The sequence below is a fragment of the Buceros rhinoceros genome, unplaced genomic scaffold (genome assembly GCF_000710305.1).
Source record: "Buceros rhinoceros silvestris isolate BGI_N320 unplaced genomic scaffold, ASM71030v1 scaffold12926, whole genome shotgun sequence".
NCBI classification, from domain to species: domain Eukaryota; kingdom Metazoa; phylum Chordata; class Aves; order Bucerotiformes; family Bucerotidae; genus Buceros; species Buceros rhinoceros.
The window spans coordinates 25428-43699 of record NW_010418146.1 but is presented as its reverse complement, the minus strand read 5'-3'; the positions used below and the strand labels follow the sequence as shown (position 1 = coordinate 43699).

The following is an 18272-nucleotide window of genomic DNA, read 5'->3' as shown; positions in this document are numbered from 1 at the left end:
AGGAACATAGCTAAAAGGTGAAAAAGAGAGACAGGTTCTTGAAAGGTTTGAAAGCAAGTAAAAACTGATTCTATTTCAATACAACTAGCCTTTTAATACATCTATCAGTAATAGACAATTGCTAAACATGGCATTCATTGCCAATGTCCTGTAAACAGGCATATACAGTTTTGAGGACAATCAATATAGCAATACTAAAAGTAGCTTTTCCAAATAGAATTTATTATTCAGTATGTAAAGAGAAAAATATTTCAAAAATAAGTAAGATTGTTATTAAATGACTATTAGACACTTATTTTAGAATCTACTACGCCTGAAAGGAAACTAGAACAGAAGGACAAGATACATTCCTAAACCAGAACAGTTAAAAAACCTGGAAGGCAAAGCCAACCAAAAGTTATTTAGTAATGGAACTCTTTTGAACTATGAAACCTATCAGACGTATGAATGGAGTAACGTGGAAAAAAGTATTTTATATATTTTCAGAAAGTTATCATGTAGGACTCATCCTGAATTTCAGAGCACTGACTGAGATCTTTAGTCTGTAGTTTACGCAACCTATCAGGTTAAGGATAAATTTATTTTTAAAAAAAGATCAGAGCATTTGTTTGTTTTCAGAAATCAGCAGCTTAAAAAAAGTGGTAATGCATTATATGATATTAACCTTCCTACCATAGCTACAAATACCAAATAATTTGTTGGAATCCACATCCCAAGATTATTTTCTTAGTACGTGGTGTTTTAAAATATGCGAGGATAAAAAAAAAAGTAACTGTTTAAAACAAGCAGCTGTATAAAACAAGCCAATTAGAGAAAGACAGACTTCCAGGCTGAGCCCTCTGCAGCAAGGTATTTCAATTATGTCATATAAATGACCTAGGTGTGTCATATTTCTGCATTCAGCTTGGCATCTGAATAAACTTAAGCTAATAAATCTATTATTTTGTGTGAAAATAAATAATCTATTAAATATTTTTAATTTACATGCTGAACTGGTTATCTTCATTTCATATGGTGGCTGATGAAGTAATAGACCTAGTAAAATCCAGTACTTCGGGCCTTATTAGTAAGGCATGTTTTTAGAGGCAAAACTTGCTAAAGTAGACAGGGAAAGCCTTGCCCCCAGAATTCTAATTTGTATAGTGAATTGTACATTATTTGTCCTACAAAACAAATACATTTTCATCTGAGAAGCAACTTACGCAGTGCAACGAGCACAGCCCACTGTGTTCTCTACTGTAGCCTTGCAGCAAAGCCAGCTTCCATTCAGGAAAGCAGAAGGATGGTAAAAACTAAGCCTCTTCGGGTTGCATCTCGTTACCCGGCAAAGAGCTTCTATCCACTCACTAGCTTCTACACAGTTATTTGCTTGGATATAAAGTGGCTTTTCTCCATGTAGTACTTGAAACATCTGTAGAAGGAATGCAACATTATTCTGCTCAGTAAAAAAATCCAGTTATTGAGCAACTTTGAATATATGAAAATGGATTTCAAAGCTCATGCAATTCAACAAAGCCATATTAAGACAGAAAATGAGACAAGGGATAAAGGAAGTCTTTTCACTTGTTTCATTTTACTACACGGCCTTCCTTAGGAGGAAAAAAAAACAACCAAACAAAAAACCCCAGCTCCCTGTGTTCTACCTACACCATTTCCTCAGCCACGAATAATCCTTAAAGCATTAGAATATGATGCATTTTCTGTCCTCTACATTAACACATCTTTAAATGTGACCTCAGACTTCATGCATCATATTCTGAGAGTAAGAGAAGATTCCCAGAAGTCTCTCTTTTAGCAATCCTCAGTCTATATTACAATTGCACTTTAATCACTGCCTCAGGAAATAACCTCAGAAATACCACAGTGTTACAGGTCTACAGTAAGGCTGTGAGCAGACAACTGTCTCAGCTGATGAAGGTACTACAGGAAGTGCTCATCAAAAGGAATAAATATATTAAATAAATATAAATTTGGTAATATTATATTTCTAGTAGAACATAATATAATACATACTAATAGCATACATAAAAGTGTTCTGAAAGAAGGCCACAGTGGTTTTAACTTTCGTTCCAGAAACTTGAAAGAGGGAGCAGTCAGAAAGGTTGGTGCAGAGATCCAAATCTCCAGGTTAAGTTCCAGATTCACAGTACTTGGAAATACTGCATACAGTTTTTAATTCCTGATCCAAGCATGATATTTTTCTAAAGTGTCTAGTAATGGGCTTTCAGTAACGCTATAAGCTATTTATCATCTTTTATTTAAAGAACACATCAAGAATTACATATGAACTGTATACTGACTCACATTTTTTTTGTTGAAGGAGCTCTCATCAAGTTTCTCCACTGCAAGGATGTTTTTTATTGGAATAGTAAAAATTGGTTCTTTATCTGTAAAAAATTGTAAACAGATGAGCGAAACAGGTTTTTTGAAAAACTGTTTTTATAAGCTCAGTGCACTCATACTGTAGGTTAAGTTCTCAAAATGTGCATTTTTATTATTGAGAAAATGCACGTGAATCAGACAGAAGCATTTGATAATCTCAAAGGTAACTAAAACTTACCGTATGTACTTTAGGAAAAGAAAATAATATACTTTTTAAAAAGCACAAATTGATACAAACACTTCAAAAATAGACATAATTGTAAAAGAAATAATTTACCTTGCTGTTTGTGGTAGGTTAATTCTCTACTTGTTAAACAGAACCACCGCTTCTTGAAATTTTTTTTACCAATTCGAGTCCTTCCCTGAGCCCTTTTGTACATTTCTCTGTAAAGGCAGAATGAAATGAAGTGCAACCATTGGCCTTGTAAAGAGATTTTAACACCATTTATTGAGATACCACATTACTGTTCATGCAGCAACATAAAAATCTAGTTCTTTGTAGATAAAAAAAATAAATCTACTAGACTACCTCCCGATACGGTGATCGTGTAGAGGATTCCATAAACAGGAAAGGAGTTTGACAAATGCGCAATCCATAGTCTTGTTTGGAGCAGTACGTTTGGAGTGGGTACTTACTTATTCAGACCCAGAACTCCAAATTTTCCCAAAAGGGAGTAAGGTGTATCCCACTACAAGATTCTCTTTCCTGCAACTTTTACAGGTGAATGTACTTCACCTTATCTGGATCAGAAACTGAATATAAATGAGATGACACTGAACACGACTCAATAGCAAGGGTAGACACAACTGTATTCAGTACACTTTCAGTGTACTGACTGGCAACTATTTTTTAAGCAACAGCATCAATTTATAACACAGATTAGCTTCCAAATTACTATAACTAAGTGCTGATCTGCTACAATTGTCTCCTTCATTTCTAGTTAGTATTTTCATAAGCGGTACATTTCTTCCTTGTTTGAAATTTAGATGTTTTGTTTCACAGAAGAATCTTTACTCGCTATGACTCTACATCTCTGATAAATACAAATATTTTTTCCCCATAAATGTTGTTTGAACTAATTCATCAGCTATTCTTGATCAACGTAAAAAAAAAATTCTCAGTTAATTTCTTAGAAAAAGTGATTTTCACCTCAATTTTTATAAAAGTGTTCTATCATTTACTGTTAAGTATTCCAGTTACAGGGCAGTTTTTTCTCCCACTTTAAAGGCAGAATATTTAGCTGGCTGAGCTTAAACAGCATGCAAAGTCATACTAAATTAAATTTGTAAGTTCTTTTAAAATACACTTTCACAATCCTGAATAAACCATCACAGAGCACACAGTGAATTGTAATAGATATGCAGACAGGCTTTAATAGGTTTAAGCGGCTTTTAATTATTTTTTCCAAAGTATTTAAAACATGAGTCATGACAGTTTACAGCTATTGGTTTAAACTAAATCTGCAAACTAACAGAAAATTGTAACAAATTACAAATATAATAATTTCTACACTATATCAAACATTTTCATGAGCATTAATCTGACACTGGCATTAATGAAAAGACAGTAAAGTAAGTTTTGTTCTGCCCAATATAGATTCAAGAAGTATTTACCCTTCTTTTAGATGTACTGGTTCACTCAGACCACTAGGCTCTTTACTTTCAGTAGAGGAAACATCATCTAGGAACTTCAGAAAGAATACACAAGGAATATATACTATTCAGAAACAGAGAACAATGAAAAGCTATTTTGAAAATACATATGTACAGTTTCTCCCGAACAGAACAATTACTTAACGCAACAGATGAAACGAAAATATATTGCAAGGACTTGGAACAACCACATAAGCCACGCAAGACTTCCTTAATTAGTTCCTTAACAGCAGATTAATAAAGTCTGTTTAAAAAAATTTGTAGTACTTTTTTTAAACTATATTAGCTTAGTCCACTATGTACAACTCTTGTGTATTCAATTGTGTGGACTTTATTGGAGGTTTTTTTTGTTTTGTTTTTAAAATCTCTGGAATTGACCACAATTGTTCTTTTCTCTAGTTGAAAATTGAACAATAACACAATCTTCTAATAATTAACTCTGATCAAATACATCAATAATTAACAAAAATCTAACTAAAAGGTACCTTTTTAACAGATTGAGTAAATTTTTCTTCTTGAAATGTTTTGAAAAACTCGCACATAAATGTCTCCTTGAAGCTTGACTGAAAGAAAAGGGATATTGATATAAATAAGTTTTCAAAAAATGTTGTCTATGAAATGAGAAAGAATTTTAGTTGCCTTACAAGTTTACTTTTGGTCAAACTTCCCCAACTCCCCAAAGTCTGGATGGCTTTTGATATAAGAGTTAATGTCCTAGAAGTTTGTGCATCCTAAAATAAAGAAACAAAATTCAGAAGTCACATTTTTTTCATAATTCCAAATAAAATTTTGATTTAAAAATGGAAATCACACGGATTACTACAGTACACAATGTAGTAAATCTGACACATCTTCAATTCCTTTTCTTCTTCATCCAAAGAGAAGAAATGCATATGTAATATCATGCTCTATTAGTGCTTGTGCTTTGTGAATCTATTTTGTAAGCTACTGCACAGTGTTTAATATAGAATAGTAGAATATAATTCTACTACTAGGATTAAATATTAGTACTTGGAAAAATATTTTTACCTATGAAACATCTCAAACCCCTCAAATCCTTTAATTGTTACTACACATCTAATGCTTCTGAATCAAAATTTAACACTAAACATAATGAACTATTGCTGGACAAATGGTAGAAATTTTCATAATATCAAGTGAAATTAAAACTTGAAGGCTTTTGCCAAATTTGTTTGCTACCTCACCACATGCTCACCTCATTTTAGTACAGGATTATAAACATAGCTACAGAAAGGGGCCTTGCTGTTCTCTTTAAAATGTTTAACCCTTAAGTCAGAAAATCATGTAATCTTTTTCTCAAACAGGATAACGTCAAAGGAATTTGAGCAAGTAGATTTTTTTTTTTGAAAGCACGACTCACAAGTAAACAAACTAAACTATTAAAGGCAACCTCTGGAGCAGAATTCATACATATTCTGTATTATATGTGAAAATAATACAGTATTTCTCTCCATGTCTATATTCTTGCCTTTGAAGATTATGTCTTTTAACGCCTATCTACTTGACAATTTCAAAACTGAATATGGAAGATTTGGCAACCCACTGCAAGTAGTGGAATCCAGAATAAATATGCAGACCAATTATTGGCTAACTCTATAACCTCTATTTAAGACACAAATAGAAACATTTTTTTAAAAGTAAAAGTGACATCTGGATATTGAACTTTCATGATGGGAGGGAACAATGTAATTTAGGCACATGCCTTAAAGAACCCCCAGTCATGTTGCTATTCTAAACAAAGGAATACATTCCCAAAAAGGGTGCAGAATCTTTTAATATCACCAGCTCTTCTACATCATCTGAGAACGCCTCATAAAGACAGAGAAATTTGATGCTTAAAGAACTGCAAATGTCTTAGTTTCTTTGCTGATGTATAAAATTGAAAACTCAACCTAAAGACATTTAGTCATCTTATTTCCACGTTACAGATCCACTGAAAGAAACTTATGCCTTTCCCAGTTAAACAGATCTGATGGTTTTGAATAAAACAGAACAAAGCTTTACAAAACTTACTGGATGATGAGGCCGTAAATGAAAAGTATGAGGTGAGACTACGGCTACAGCAAAGAAACGAAGAAACACAAAGCTGCTCACTGCAGAGTACTGTACATGAGGGTCGTCTGCAGAGAAAAACCATGGAATGTAACATGCGCTAAACTTAACAGGAAATAGTGAAGACAGTCAACGTAAGAATCCTTAAGAAGGTAACATCAGAGGAGACATTTTAAAACAGAATAAAAAAATCAATGAAGTGCATGAAATGAAAAAGATGATCAAGAAATGTTCGACTTATAATGGAGTGTTTCTTTCTCTGAAAAGAAATTCTGTTCTCATAAAACTGGCTCAGATCCACCTAGGAGCGATAAGATTATTGCAAGCATTTACATACAGTGTTGATTAAGCACAGCTGCCTGCCTGCTGCACCAAAAGAAAGGGCCTTCAAACAACTAGGGCCATCAGGTTTATCCACCCATAAAGCTAATCCCTGATCAACTCAAACGCACAACAAATGCAGTCAACACATATGAATGACTTTAATTCTGAGTTGCATCAGAAACTCATCATGTTATAATTTTCATGTTGTAAATGAGGATTTTCTCATCTAATATTTTGGATATATTCACATCTTTATACTGGAAAATATAGTGGGATCACATTTGTACTCTAATGACCACTTCAACCTGATCTCTCTGGGAAGTTAGCTATTCTGAAAGGACTGTCTTAACTAGAGGAATCTATGGTGTCAATTCCAGTGACAAACATGAATCAGAGAAAGGCTCCAGATTACAAGAATTCATTCGTAGCTTATCATATGACAGTTCAGATTTTATTTCACTGAAGTATAAGAGTATTTCAGACCCACATTAGTCTTACATTAAAACCATTCTGAATTCATTAAAACCATTCTGAAAGAATAAAAATGTTCTAATACTGGTCACACTACAAATGCATTAAATATTTTACATTGTCCACCCTCCTCAAAACTACTCATAAATACTAAAGCTATGGTAGTAGTAAAGCTAACTTCATCCAAGTTATGAATGTGCTAATCATAGTTGACATGGTTGCAGTTCACGTAGTTAAGATGTAAATACTGAATTTATTTTCAAGTTTACATCTTGCTTCTTTGAAGCAATGAACATGTCAGCTCTTCCAAACTTTATGTATCTTTCAACTACATCACTTCTTGTTTTACTTGTGCTTTTCTTCTCTTACCTCATACTTCAGTTGGTGAGTTCTTGTTCGCTGTTGTCTTATAGCGTTTCCAACCTGCTGCTACTTTTTTTTTTTTAATCAGAACCACAAAGTCCTCGCTGATCAACCACAAAGCTTTACTGTAACTTGCAGACTGATAACAAATGCCTGATTGTCAAGGTAAGAAGTTCAGGGCACAGCTTAGGACAAGGCCAGAATTTTAACAATCCCCTTAAGGTAACTACATAAGTTAAGGATTTCACCCTGAATACCATTTTCAAAAGTTTTTAGAGAACACTTACTTGGAAATCTTTTGGCAGCCAGATGCCTCAAAGAATAAAAAACATCACACATTAGGGTAGGACAACTTATACTTGACTGCACAATTTCACAGAATACTTTGTCTACATAATAGCGTAGATTTTCCTGCAATTATGAAAAAAAACGTATTTTTTCAGACCATTAACATCTGCATTTCTGTTTTTTTTCCCTGAACACAAATGTAACACAATTCCTTTTTATAAAACACTGCCTGACTACTCTATGTAATTTAGTACAGCATTTATATATATACACACACAATATTTATATGGGATTACCAGAATTAAAAGACAGTTTAATGGCATTCACTTACATTAAATTACATAAGCAGTGTAATTTGACAACATGTTAAAAGGAAGGAGCACTTCCCATGCATACCTAGTGAATGTTAACTTAGTTTGTTGCAGCAACTATTGTCTTAAACATCATCCTCTGGTAACGCGCAAGTGGCAAGCAAAACTTCAATGGAAAGTGTTAATGCAGTTCTTATTTGGTACATCATCTAGATGTTGAGTACTGAACATCAGGAATCACAACACCCAACAAACTGGTAAGGAAGAAGTAATCCTCAGTTTAGTTTCTCCTCCCCATCCCATTTTCTGTTGGACGTTTCCTTTTCTGTTTTCATAAACAGGGAGAAGAAAATAGAACTTTTTCTTCATTTACTCAGGAATCAGGATTAGACTGCTACCGTAAGTTACTAACTTTCCTTTCCACAGAGTTCCTTTTACAGTGTTTTTCTATCAGATTGTGAGAAAGTTTAAATTAGGAAGAACAGATTAGGACACTCACCATATTGATTTCTACATTATCCCCCTCTCTTAATTTGATGGGATCTATTTCACAGGGTTTAGGAGACTCACATATCTGAAATGAACAAACAAAACTGTAGGAGTTCAATTTTTCAAACAGAAAGAATGAAAATGCACCTATTGAAAACCAGATTCTGTCCTAGATTTAGGGGTAAAACTCTAAATAGGTTCTAACCATCCATAACAACATGCAGTAATCATCCTCACTTCTGTGTGTGCCTTTCTACTCGCAATCAATCACGTAAAGCATCATGCGGATAAATTCTGCAATGTGTTAGAGACTGGTGCAACTGCTATTGTTTATTTTCAAGCACATGGAACATACAACAAAAAGCAGCTCATCCCACTAAACTTAATCAATTAGTTCTCAGCTGAACTTTACTCTAGAATTCCCCCACCCGAGTAATTACTACTGCACAGGGAGCTGTAAGAATGCCTATCAAAGAGACAGGATACCCCAGTGGTCAAAGTGTCCTGAAAAAAGTTTCAGTAGGATAACCTACCTCATCAATAACAGGTTTCAAAGTAACCTTTAGGTAGTGCTTCCCCACTATTTTCATCATTTCATCTACACACCGAGTTGCTAATGAGTTGCCTCTGAAGACTGTGTTTGCTTCTCTGTCAGAAAATAATTGATTTTATTAGAACAGGCAAAAAAAGAAGAAGCTCATGTGATGAATACTTTATCTTGCTATTAAATAATTCATTTTTTGAAAATATTTTTCCATATATTTCACTCAGGAATTCCAGAACCTAGATACCCAGGGTTCCAGTGGCACTCAGAACCAGGAAAAGAATAAACAAGAATATTATTACAGCTATTATGAAACCCAGGAACATAAATAAAACCATAAGGAAAAGCCTAAGAAATTTTAGACAGAGGAAGTTATAATCCAGTACTGAATGTGAGAAAGAACTGGAGAAAATTCCAAAATAATGAAGACTTGTACCTCACTGATAAACAATTCTTCCTCCAGTATTCCTGGTGAAAAAAAAAATCTTAAGAGCTACAATAAATAGCATACTGCTATACTATATTGATAAACTCAGACACTTCAACCAAAACTTATTTAATCTAGAGTTAATGCTTTTTACTCATTACAGTCTTTCTTTGTTAATGGAAATTGTATACTAAAATGCAGTTTAGAAAATTATTTTCCCTGTGAGTCACCTCTTTCTACACAGTTAAATTGTCTCACCTTATTTAAATCTGGAGTAAGTCAGCTTTGAAATGAACGATCCTGTGGTGACAAAATCCCTTCCACATCTCCACAGGCTGTGACTCAGCACCTCCGTGGTCACTACTCGGGTCTGCTGCATTTCTATCCTAACCACAGAGCTGTATATTCACAGGCCATATACTGCTACTTGGAAAAACTCCCATACTTGCTACTTTCAAGGCATGCAGGAGGACATGTACTTACTAACAAAACATCTCTGCAGAAAGAGAGTCCCTGTCTTTTACATCACATACTAAAGGAAATAGGGTAAGATCCTCAGCAATTTAAAAGACGTTAAGTACCAGTCTAATGACCAGCAAAATTTATAGAGTGGACAAATTAGTCAGTGGACAATTTAGTCAGTTTTACATAATGAAATAAAGAAATTTCACATGCTTACTTATCAATGTTGTATCATTAAGGACTCTGAAACTCTAAGAATGCTTTAAAGAGGCATGACAACACTAAACATGAAATACATACTGGGTGTCCTTAAGATCTAGTTCTGCCACAGCAGCAACAAATGGAACTAGCTTATGGTGGTGTAGCAACAATCGTACAAGAGGCAGAACAGCGTCATACTTCTCTCGACAAACTTCACTCAGTATGTAAGCAGCAGATGCAGAAATCGGCTGTGAGAAAGCAAAATATGAAATAATGAGTGAAGTAGTTAAGTTCTTCACATATTTGGCAAAGTACAGATCAAATCTAACAAGACTACAGACATAGCTTCTTAACAGAAAGTTTCAATATTTGCTTACAACATGGCAATTACAAGTTTCCATTCTACAGAAATAACTGAAAATTGGCATTATATACTCTACACTTGACATTTAAGAATTAAATTCAACATCTAGTCACCCTTCTCATATTCCCTAAAGGGTTTAGAGTGTGGCTTTGTCAAGTCCAAGTAAGAGGCAGTAAGCAATTGCTTTACTACAATGTCACTTATCTTTATAGGATTTATAAAACAATAACCAGAGCACATTAAAATACAGTTCTCACACTTCTAAAGTGCCTGTCACCATTCTACAGATGGAAATTTCAATAAAAGAACTGATTAAGTTATGTAAAAAAAAGACAGTTGCTGACTGCTGCTAGCTACATACTCAGCTCTTCCTGAATTCCAGTGAAATAGTATTTGAATATGGGCTAATATTTTTGAGTCACAATCTGCTTTCTCTTTACCTTTCTTCTCCTCTGCCAGTATTTCACCAACACTGAAGTGAAGAAATGCTATAAAAGACCTAGGAATATAAAGCCTGGTTACTATAATTTGATTCTTGTCTCAGCGTTATGCTAACCATCTACCACAATTCCCTCTTTGTCACCACGTCCACAAGAAATCTGGTCATGGCGATTAACATACTGGGGAAGACAGAAGCAATTCAGAAGATGTGGAATTAGAAATCAATTCTGAAGCAGACCAGTTTTGGTAAAAGGTGATTATCTCCCCTTCAGTGCCAATAATGGATCGACGTCCCCGGAAAAACATGAAATCCAGGAGGCCAATAGCAGCCAGTGGGAAAACACAATGTTGAAAAGAGCAACCAATAAGAAGAAAGTATTTTATCTCTTCCGCACACAGAGCACAGGTTATTTCACTATTTCTGCCAGTTCTTCTAAAATAAGAAGAAAACCTTGGTAGTTTGGTGCAAAAGTAGATGCTCTATAAGCTGCTCATCTGCCTGTGACAGAAGTAATTCATGCAAAGGAAAAAAAAAATTATCTAGATATGCATAGAATCAGAATTGTTTGGGTTGGAAAGGACCACAAAGTTTACTTTGTATCTCTCCTAACCACAGAGCTGCACGATGCACATTGCCTCAAACAGGATTGCATGACTTAAGTTTTCATTTTAAAAGAAATTTTCAACAAGTACCTGAACATCTGATGATTTTAGCAGCAAGTTTCTTAGAGAGGCATAGTATTCAGATGGAAGTACATAGTCTTCAGTATAACAGATATTTAATCTAAGTGATCCCAAATCATCACTTTTAGAAGACTTGTTTCCATTTTCCCTTGGTTGAAGTAAATACCTGAAAGCAACAGTGCAATTCTCAAATATTAGATTTACATTTCATTGATTTGACTGATTCTGACGACAATAAAGAAAGTATCACATTTGATTATTTCAGAATACATAAACTGGGTCTGAAAACTGCCAACAGAAGTCACATAAAAAAAACCTTGACACACGAAAGAATTTTTAAAAAGCAGCATCATTTGGTGCACCCTTAGCACATAATGAAACATATATTTATTTTCTCATATCTTTCCCAACAGTGAAATAGGATGTACTTCTTGTAGCTCAGCTTGGATAGCAGGAATAAATAGAAATTCTGTTGGACTTTCTCATTTTTGTCTAGGTTATATTTAGGGTGTTGGACATTGCAGATGAAACAGTGTCAAGAATTTAAGTGGTCTACTCTGAAACCAGTAAAAATACACAGTATTATCAGGCCGCATTCCTGAGAAGTAAGTAAGATTAAAGGAAAAAAAAAAGAACAAACAAAAAAACCCAACACACAGAAGTGCTTTTTCCCTTCTTTCAATATAAAATATATTAAATAACTATTCATCGGCTTTTGCTGTAGTTCAACAGTATCCCATCAGGAGGTGCAGCCCCAAAAAAATGTTAACAGCTTTTAAGTAGTGTCACAGTACAGTTTTAACATTCAGCCCAACCAACTGAATTAACTTCAAATACTTCCACAATCTTTTCTTAATAATCAGATGCATTGCCCATGAAGGCATGCTACTCTAAAATAAAACTTTAGATTTACAAGGAGAACCTCTATTTGACAGCATGACTCTTAGGCTTATTTTCCTAATATTTAGTACTAGTGACTGCTGTAATTCAGCTATATTCAAAATCATTTAACGTAAATTACTAATATTAAAAAGTTGTTTTAAATAACTGATTTTGATCAACAGTTCATAATTAGATATGAGGATATTTAATACAAGGTATGCCTAGAAAATATATTAGCAGACACAAACCTGTCTAATGATGCTTCAAGTGAACTGGACATGAGTCAGGTTAATTCATAAAGCTGTATGAACACAACATACTGGGAACAAGTCCATGCTAATACAACTTTTCTTTTAGCAGGATGTTAACGGAGTCATCACTATCTTAATACGGTCACACAGCTTTTATCAGTTCAGAGCACTGGCAGAACAAGCTTGGGTCTGCAATATACTGTGTGAAAAATAGACAATACTGACACAAACATTTATTAAGTTTAGGATCACATTCAAACATTAAGACTAAGAATCAGAGTTCAACTTTGACGTGTCCAAGACACTCAGAGCTCGAGATGGGTATGAGGAACAGAGCCATAATAGTTCCTGACCAAGACATGTGTTCCATTTAGTCCCCGTTTACTCATCTCCTATGTGTTTTCTACACAGATATGCAAAGGCTTCCTCCACTCTTTTCTCTGTACTGAAAGATTCACTAAAAGCAGCGTGTTCTACACACTAAGGCATTTGAACCTGTTGTGCTCATCACTTCCTGCTGCTAAGCATCTGGGACAGTAAAGGGGCTACAGACTGGCTCCTGCTTTCAAGAACTTCAGAAGGGAGGTTGCTGCTATGTTATAAGCAGAGTTCTTTCCTGAATTTCCTTCATACCTCACCTTTCCAGCTTTTAAATTGCTGTGCTTGCTCCCCTGAAATGACGCTGGGTTGGTTCCAGAAGATACTTTTAGAACCTCCCCAAGGAAGAAAGAAAGGGGGGGAAAAAAAAAAAAACAACTAAACCCACAAAGCCATTTTTAAACAAACTCTTCATCAGTCGTTCTGGAAGTCTGACTTAAGGATTTAATTACAAGTGATGCAATTCTGAGTTTCAGAATTTTTTGGTTTTTGTTGTTTTACTGCACAATTAAAATTGTAAAATGTCTAGGCACTTAATATAAAGTATCTTTTGATGTTTGCTTTCCCCCACTTTTTTATCAGGGTTTTCTTTTTAGGCTGTGCAATAGGAACTAAGGTACAGTTGCATAATGCAAAAAACAACAAAAGTTTCAGGTTTACTGGTTAGGCTGAAAAGCATAAACAGATCACTAAAATACAGCAAGCTGACTGAAAGACGGTAAAGCTAAGTCTTCTGTTTCTTCACTCTCTGCACTTTCCGTTCAAATGCAGGAACTATTCTGTGGGAGTGGGCAGACTTGGGGTAAAGAAGAGCTAAATGCATCCTCTGGCAAGGTAAATTTAACCGAGTAGGAAAACTCCCTAGAAAGAAGTTTTACCTAGAACTAGAGCAGGATGTCGTATTTTAATGGATAGTTAGAATAAAACATATCCTTTGCAAGAGAAAATCTGCAAGACGGAAGCAAATTCACTTCTGAGCCATTGTTTCTCACCATGCTTGGAAGGAATCATTTCTTAACACCTTCACAGGAACTTTAATTTCTCCTAGAAAGATGTCTTGTACCAAATTTCCATTATTCCATATGTCAACCCTGAAAAAAATTAAGCAATGTTCTTATTTTCTCCCAGAGAGAAATAAAAAACTTCAAGTTAATAGTAACTGCCTTACAGCACTAATCCACATGCATGCAGGCAGAAAATGTTAGAAATCTCACTCCATTCTAATTAAATCAAGAAGAATCAAACAAGTGGTATATTAACCCATAAGGAACAGATAAAAAACAGTGTAAGTTGGACTTGCATCAGTAAACAGAAGTGATATTGGCAATGTATATGTATTCTGAGCAGTCTCCACCCCAAAACTGTGCACATTTCTTCTCAGGTAATTCAAGTGAATTTTCCAACCAATATATTTACATATCTCTAACTAATGGCTAGAATTTGGCACACTGCAATTCCACACCAACACATGCGCTTGTTTTCCCACTTAGCAGTTAGTATGCTTTCAACCTCAGAAGGAATCACAGACTCCAGACATGCACCTTGGTTTTTTTCTATTACTTCTTACCTCTCTGACATTTCTGACAGACAGCAGTTAAGAAGAACAAAAAAAATTAATACTAGATTTGTTGGGGCATGACTGTTTTTCTAAATATATTTCCATCTATAATGAAATACACAATTCTAATTAAGATATTCATCAAACTAATAATCAAAAATGCACATTCCAAGTTAGTTCTATAATGGCAATTAAAACCAACCACTAAATTCTTCTTCTGATGCCTGTTAGGAAACATATGCTAGCCTTGAAGACTTTCTCTCAGCAGATTTGGTACACGTATGTACATAAGCACAATAAAGAAAAGAAACTGAGTGCAGTGGCTCTCAACTGTTCTAACTACATAGCATAAATACAAACAGACATGTTCTAAGGGTAAAGGAGCAGAAAAGGAGAACATACTTTGAACTATTCTCTGCATTTGCAAGAAAAAGGTGCAACACACTTTCCTCTAAAAAGCAATGTGAATTTGAAAGAACCTCATAAAAGAGGCTTTTCCCTGTTTTTATTAGAACAGCCAACTACATTTGAAGCCAACATCAGGTATGCTGCTATCCTTCAGTACAACTTTTGTCATCGGTATTCTGCCCAAAGTAAGATATATTGATAGGAGATCCTCACACCTCTTTACTCACATGCAGAGGAAACAAGTTTAGACTGCTAGATACACTCCATCACTAATTACTTGAAAACAAAAAAAAAATTTTACATATTAGAAGGATCTTTTCTACAAGTTTGATCAGCAATTTTCTGGAGTTACACTAAAATAAAACATTTCTTTACTGTCTTGATAATAAAATATTGTGATTTATTAATGATAAATCACTTTCTAATCTACATAACTTACCTGACTTCTAATTTCTCAATATCTTCTTCTTCCACCTGGAACTGGGACTTTTTGGTGTAACTGCTGGACCTGGTCACCTGCAAGTAAATTCCTCCTGTTAACACATTTTTTTACTGTTGAATTACAGATATTAAAAAACAAAGAAAGCCCTGCTTCTAACACTGGTAAATAATTACTCTTCCTTTTAAAAATGAAAAAGTTCAGGTCACCAAACAAGCTGGTTTTTGACAAAAAGCAGGTGAAAAATGTGTCAGAACATTCACTGTGGAGATTGATGAGAGCTAGCTACTATCTAAGGGAATTACAGAAAAGATCTACTAGAAAAAAAAGAAGGAAGTATGACATGAAATGTCAAGAATTTCTTTGGATTCAGCATGAGCCCCAAGAAAGCACTAAAGTTAGTTCTGAGATGTTTAAGGAAACAATAAGAAGTCCAAGTCTTCTTGTCCTATTTATACCACAGCTGTAACCTCTTATTTTAATTTTCGTTATTTCTTGACTGATTGCATTCTCAGTCTAACTTCAATAAATAAGTCATAAAGTTAAAGGAGTGGTTTGGTTCACATTTTTATCCTCGTATCTTACTTCCTACAAAATTAGAGTCAGTATCTCGAGCAGGTCAACAGAAACACACACCGTGTGTTGATACTCTAGACATAAGTATGGAACAATTTCGCACTGAAGTCTCACAGCAGGACCGTGATCTACATAAACACAGTAAATTATAATACATTTGAGGCACATGTTACAGTTGCACAACTTCCAATTCTCAGCTGAATGGTGTAGTATGCTTACATGCAAATGTAGCTTTTATTACAGATCAATCAGATGAAAATGCAAACTCATAATTTGGTTACTGTAGGATAACTCGTAAAGGACTGAAGTCAAATCCTAAACAACAAAAAGGTCAACAGTTTTTAAAATAAAATAATAAAATTAACTTTTATTTGGTATAATAGCTACATTGATTTATTAAAGAAGTTGGGGGGGTTTTAAGCTCAATGTTCTTGAAAAAAATTTTCAATCTAATTCCACAGGTTAAAGTTCTCTCCAAACTCCTGATATCAATAGATGCTATATAAAGTGAGTCAAGATAATGAATTACACTCATGTAAGTGCTTGTGAGGAAGTAATTTTTCATATAGCAATTGAAGGGGAATGCTATTGTCTGGCAGCGCCAGAAATTAAGTATGTCATTCACCTATATTTGAGAGGCTAGTAAAAGCTCTTCAGTATCCTTGAAGACCTTTCCGCGCTAGGTACTGCTATGTAGCTTGCTTAAAAATATTTTAAGGGTTGCATAAAATAGAGAAATAGCCAGAATACCACACAAAAATTTACCTCAAAATAAAACGTTTCGTTGAACTGCGGATTGCTTGTTTTCTTCTTTACTTTGGTCTTCTTTTGGTCATTCCTGTTCCAATGTGGTAAAATTTTTACCATAGACAACTTAAACACACAATTATAAAGACATGCTATTGTCAAGAAGGACCACACATTTATGTTAAAACATTCGTCATTTTAGAGATCACTTTCATCAGTGAAGAAAATATTAAAATAAAATTAGTTCATTTTCATAATATAGTTCGAAAAGTTTCAAGAGCTGTATCTAATTAATCATGCATCTGTCAAAGCTCAAAGTGTCTATTTCAATTCACAAATGAGTATAACTTACACTTATCAAGTAAAATATATTAACAACTTCTAAAGCATTTCAAATTTAAGTCCACAGACAATTTCCTTATCACTGCTTGCAGGTTACAAGCAGAGTTTTCCTCATCTTGCTCAACCGCCAGTTTCTGGTTTTCCCACCATCTTTTATTGCGGAAATACCCACTACTTCTTTACAGACAGAGGCTTACACCAAGCCCCTGAATAATTTCTTGTTAATGCAAGATACTAAACAGCATAGGGTCAAACAAAACAATTGTTCCCCACTCCCTTGTGTTTTATATAGATTTTTAATTTTACATATTTTATAAAAGAATACAGTCTTATTTAGTTAGTTAAGGGCTATGACAGTTTAAAAATGCTTTCTTAAAAGAAACAAATATAAAATGGGAGGCGGGGGCGGGGGGGGAGGAAAAAAACAGAAAAAGGAGAAGAAAAATTGTCCTAGACATCAACTAACTGTTTTCAGGTGCTGGCTGTATAAATATTCCAGACATGGTACGTAAGTCACACGTGCGTGAGATTGGCAGAAGCTCCTGGTTAAGTTTTTTTTCCAGATTTGCACCTGTACTCCCATACCAACAGGCTAAATATTTTGGGGGACCAACATTTGCGCAGTTCCATCTGTATCACGGGACTCAAACAGGAAATGCATGTCAATTTACCTTCTTTGGCAATCAACACCACGCTTCCTAGGTATAATGGTCAAATCACCCTACTCCTCTTAAAAAAATTTCAACAAAAAAACCCCCAACCACACAAACACCAAAAAATCCCCAATCCAAGCCTAAAAAAATGTGATCATGTATCACCAAAGAGGAAGAAATGCCCCATTCTCAGAGCTTACTCGGGGACAATCCTTATTAAGTCTTTAAAGCACTGAGTTTGCTAGAAGATGTTCTGGTACTATGCTGACAGTGGCAACTCTTCAGTACTGAAAAAAGTAGATGGGCTTAGGTTTGATGTTGCAAAAGAAAGAAGTGAAAACTAGCTTACTTAGATGCTACTGGGCAGGGACTTGCAGACAGCAATGTGTAGGGTATCGAATTTTTCTTAGATGAAAAACCTCATCAGTTATTCAGGATTACAGATAAAAAAAAAAAAAAAAGAGATATTTAAACCGCAATGACTTTGCATGTAGCATCCTGAAGGTGCTGGCATTAGAAAGGTCCTGCCAGAACTTAAAGACTCTCTTGCTTCCTCCCAAC

The 18272-nt window shown here is 34.7% G+C and overlaps 1 protein-coding gene across 1 annotated transcript in view; it reads right to left on the bottom strand.

The window, feature by feature from the left end:
- RASA2 (RAS p21 protein activator 2) overlaps positions 1–18272 on the bottom strand; it is a 41239-nt gene that overhangs the window by 1830 nt on the left and 21137 nt on the right. The window contains 15 exon segments of the mRNA XM_010138423.1: positions 1197–1411; positions 2305–2387; positions 2660–2766; positions 3997–4070; positions 4521–4598; positions 4680–4766; positions 6070–6176; positions 7554–7677; positions 8365–8439; positions 8888–9002; positions 10088–10236; positions 11487–11643; positions 13981–14079; positions 15394–15470; positions 16735–16807. Coding sequence (XP_010136725.1) covers positions 1197–1411; positions 2305–2387; positions 2660–2766; positions 3997–4070; positions 4521–4598; positions 4680–4766; positions 6070–6176; positions 7554–7677; positions 8365–8439; positions 8888–9002; positions 10088–10236; positions 11487–11643; positions 13981–14079; positions 15394–15470; positions 16735–16807 — 1620 coding nt within the window.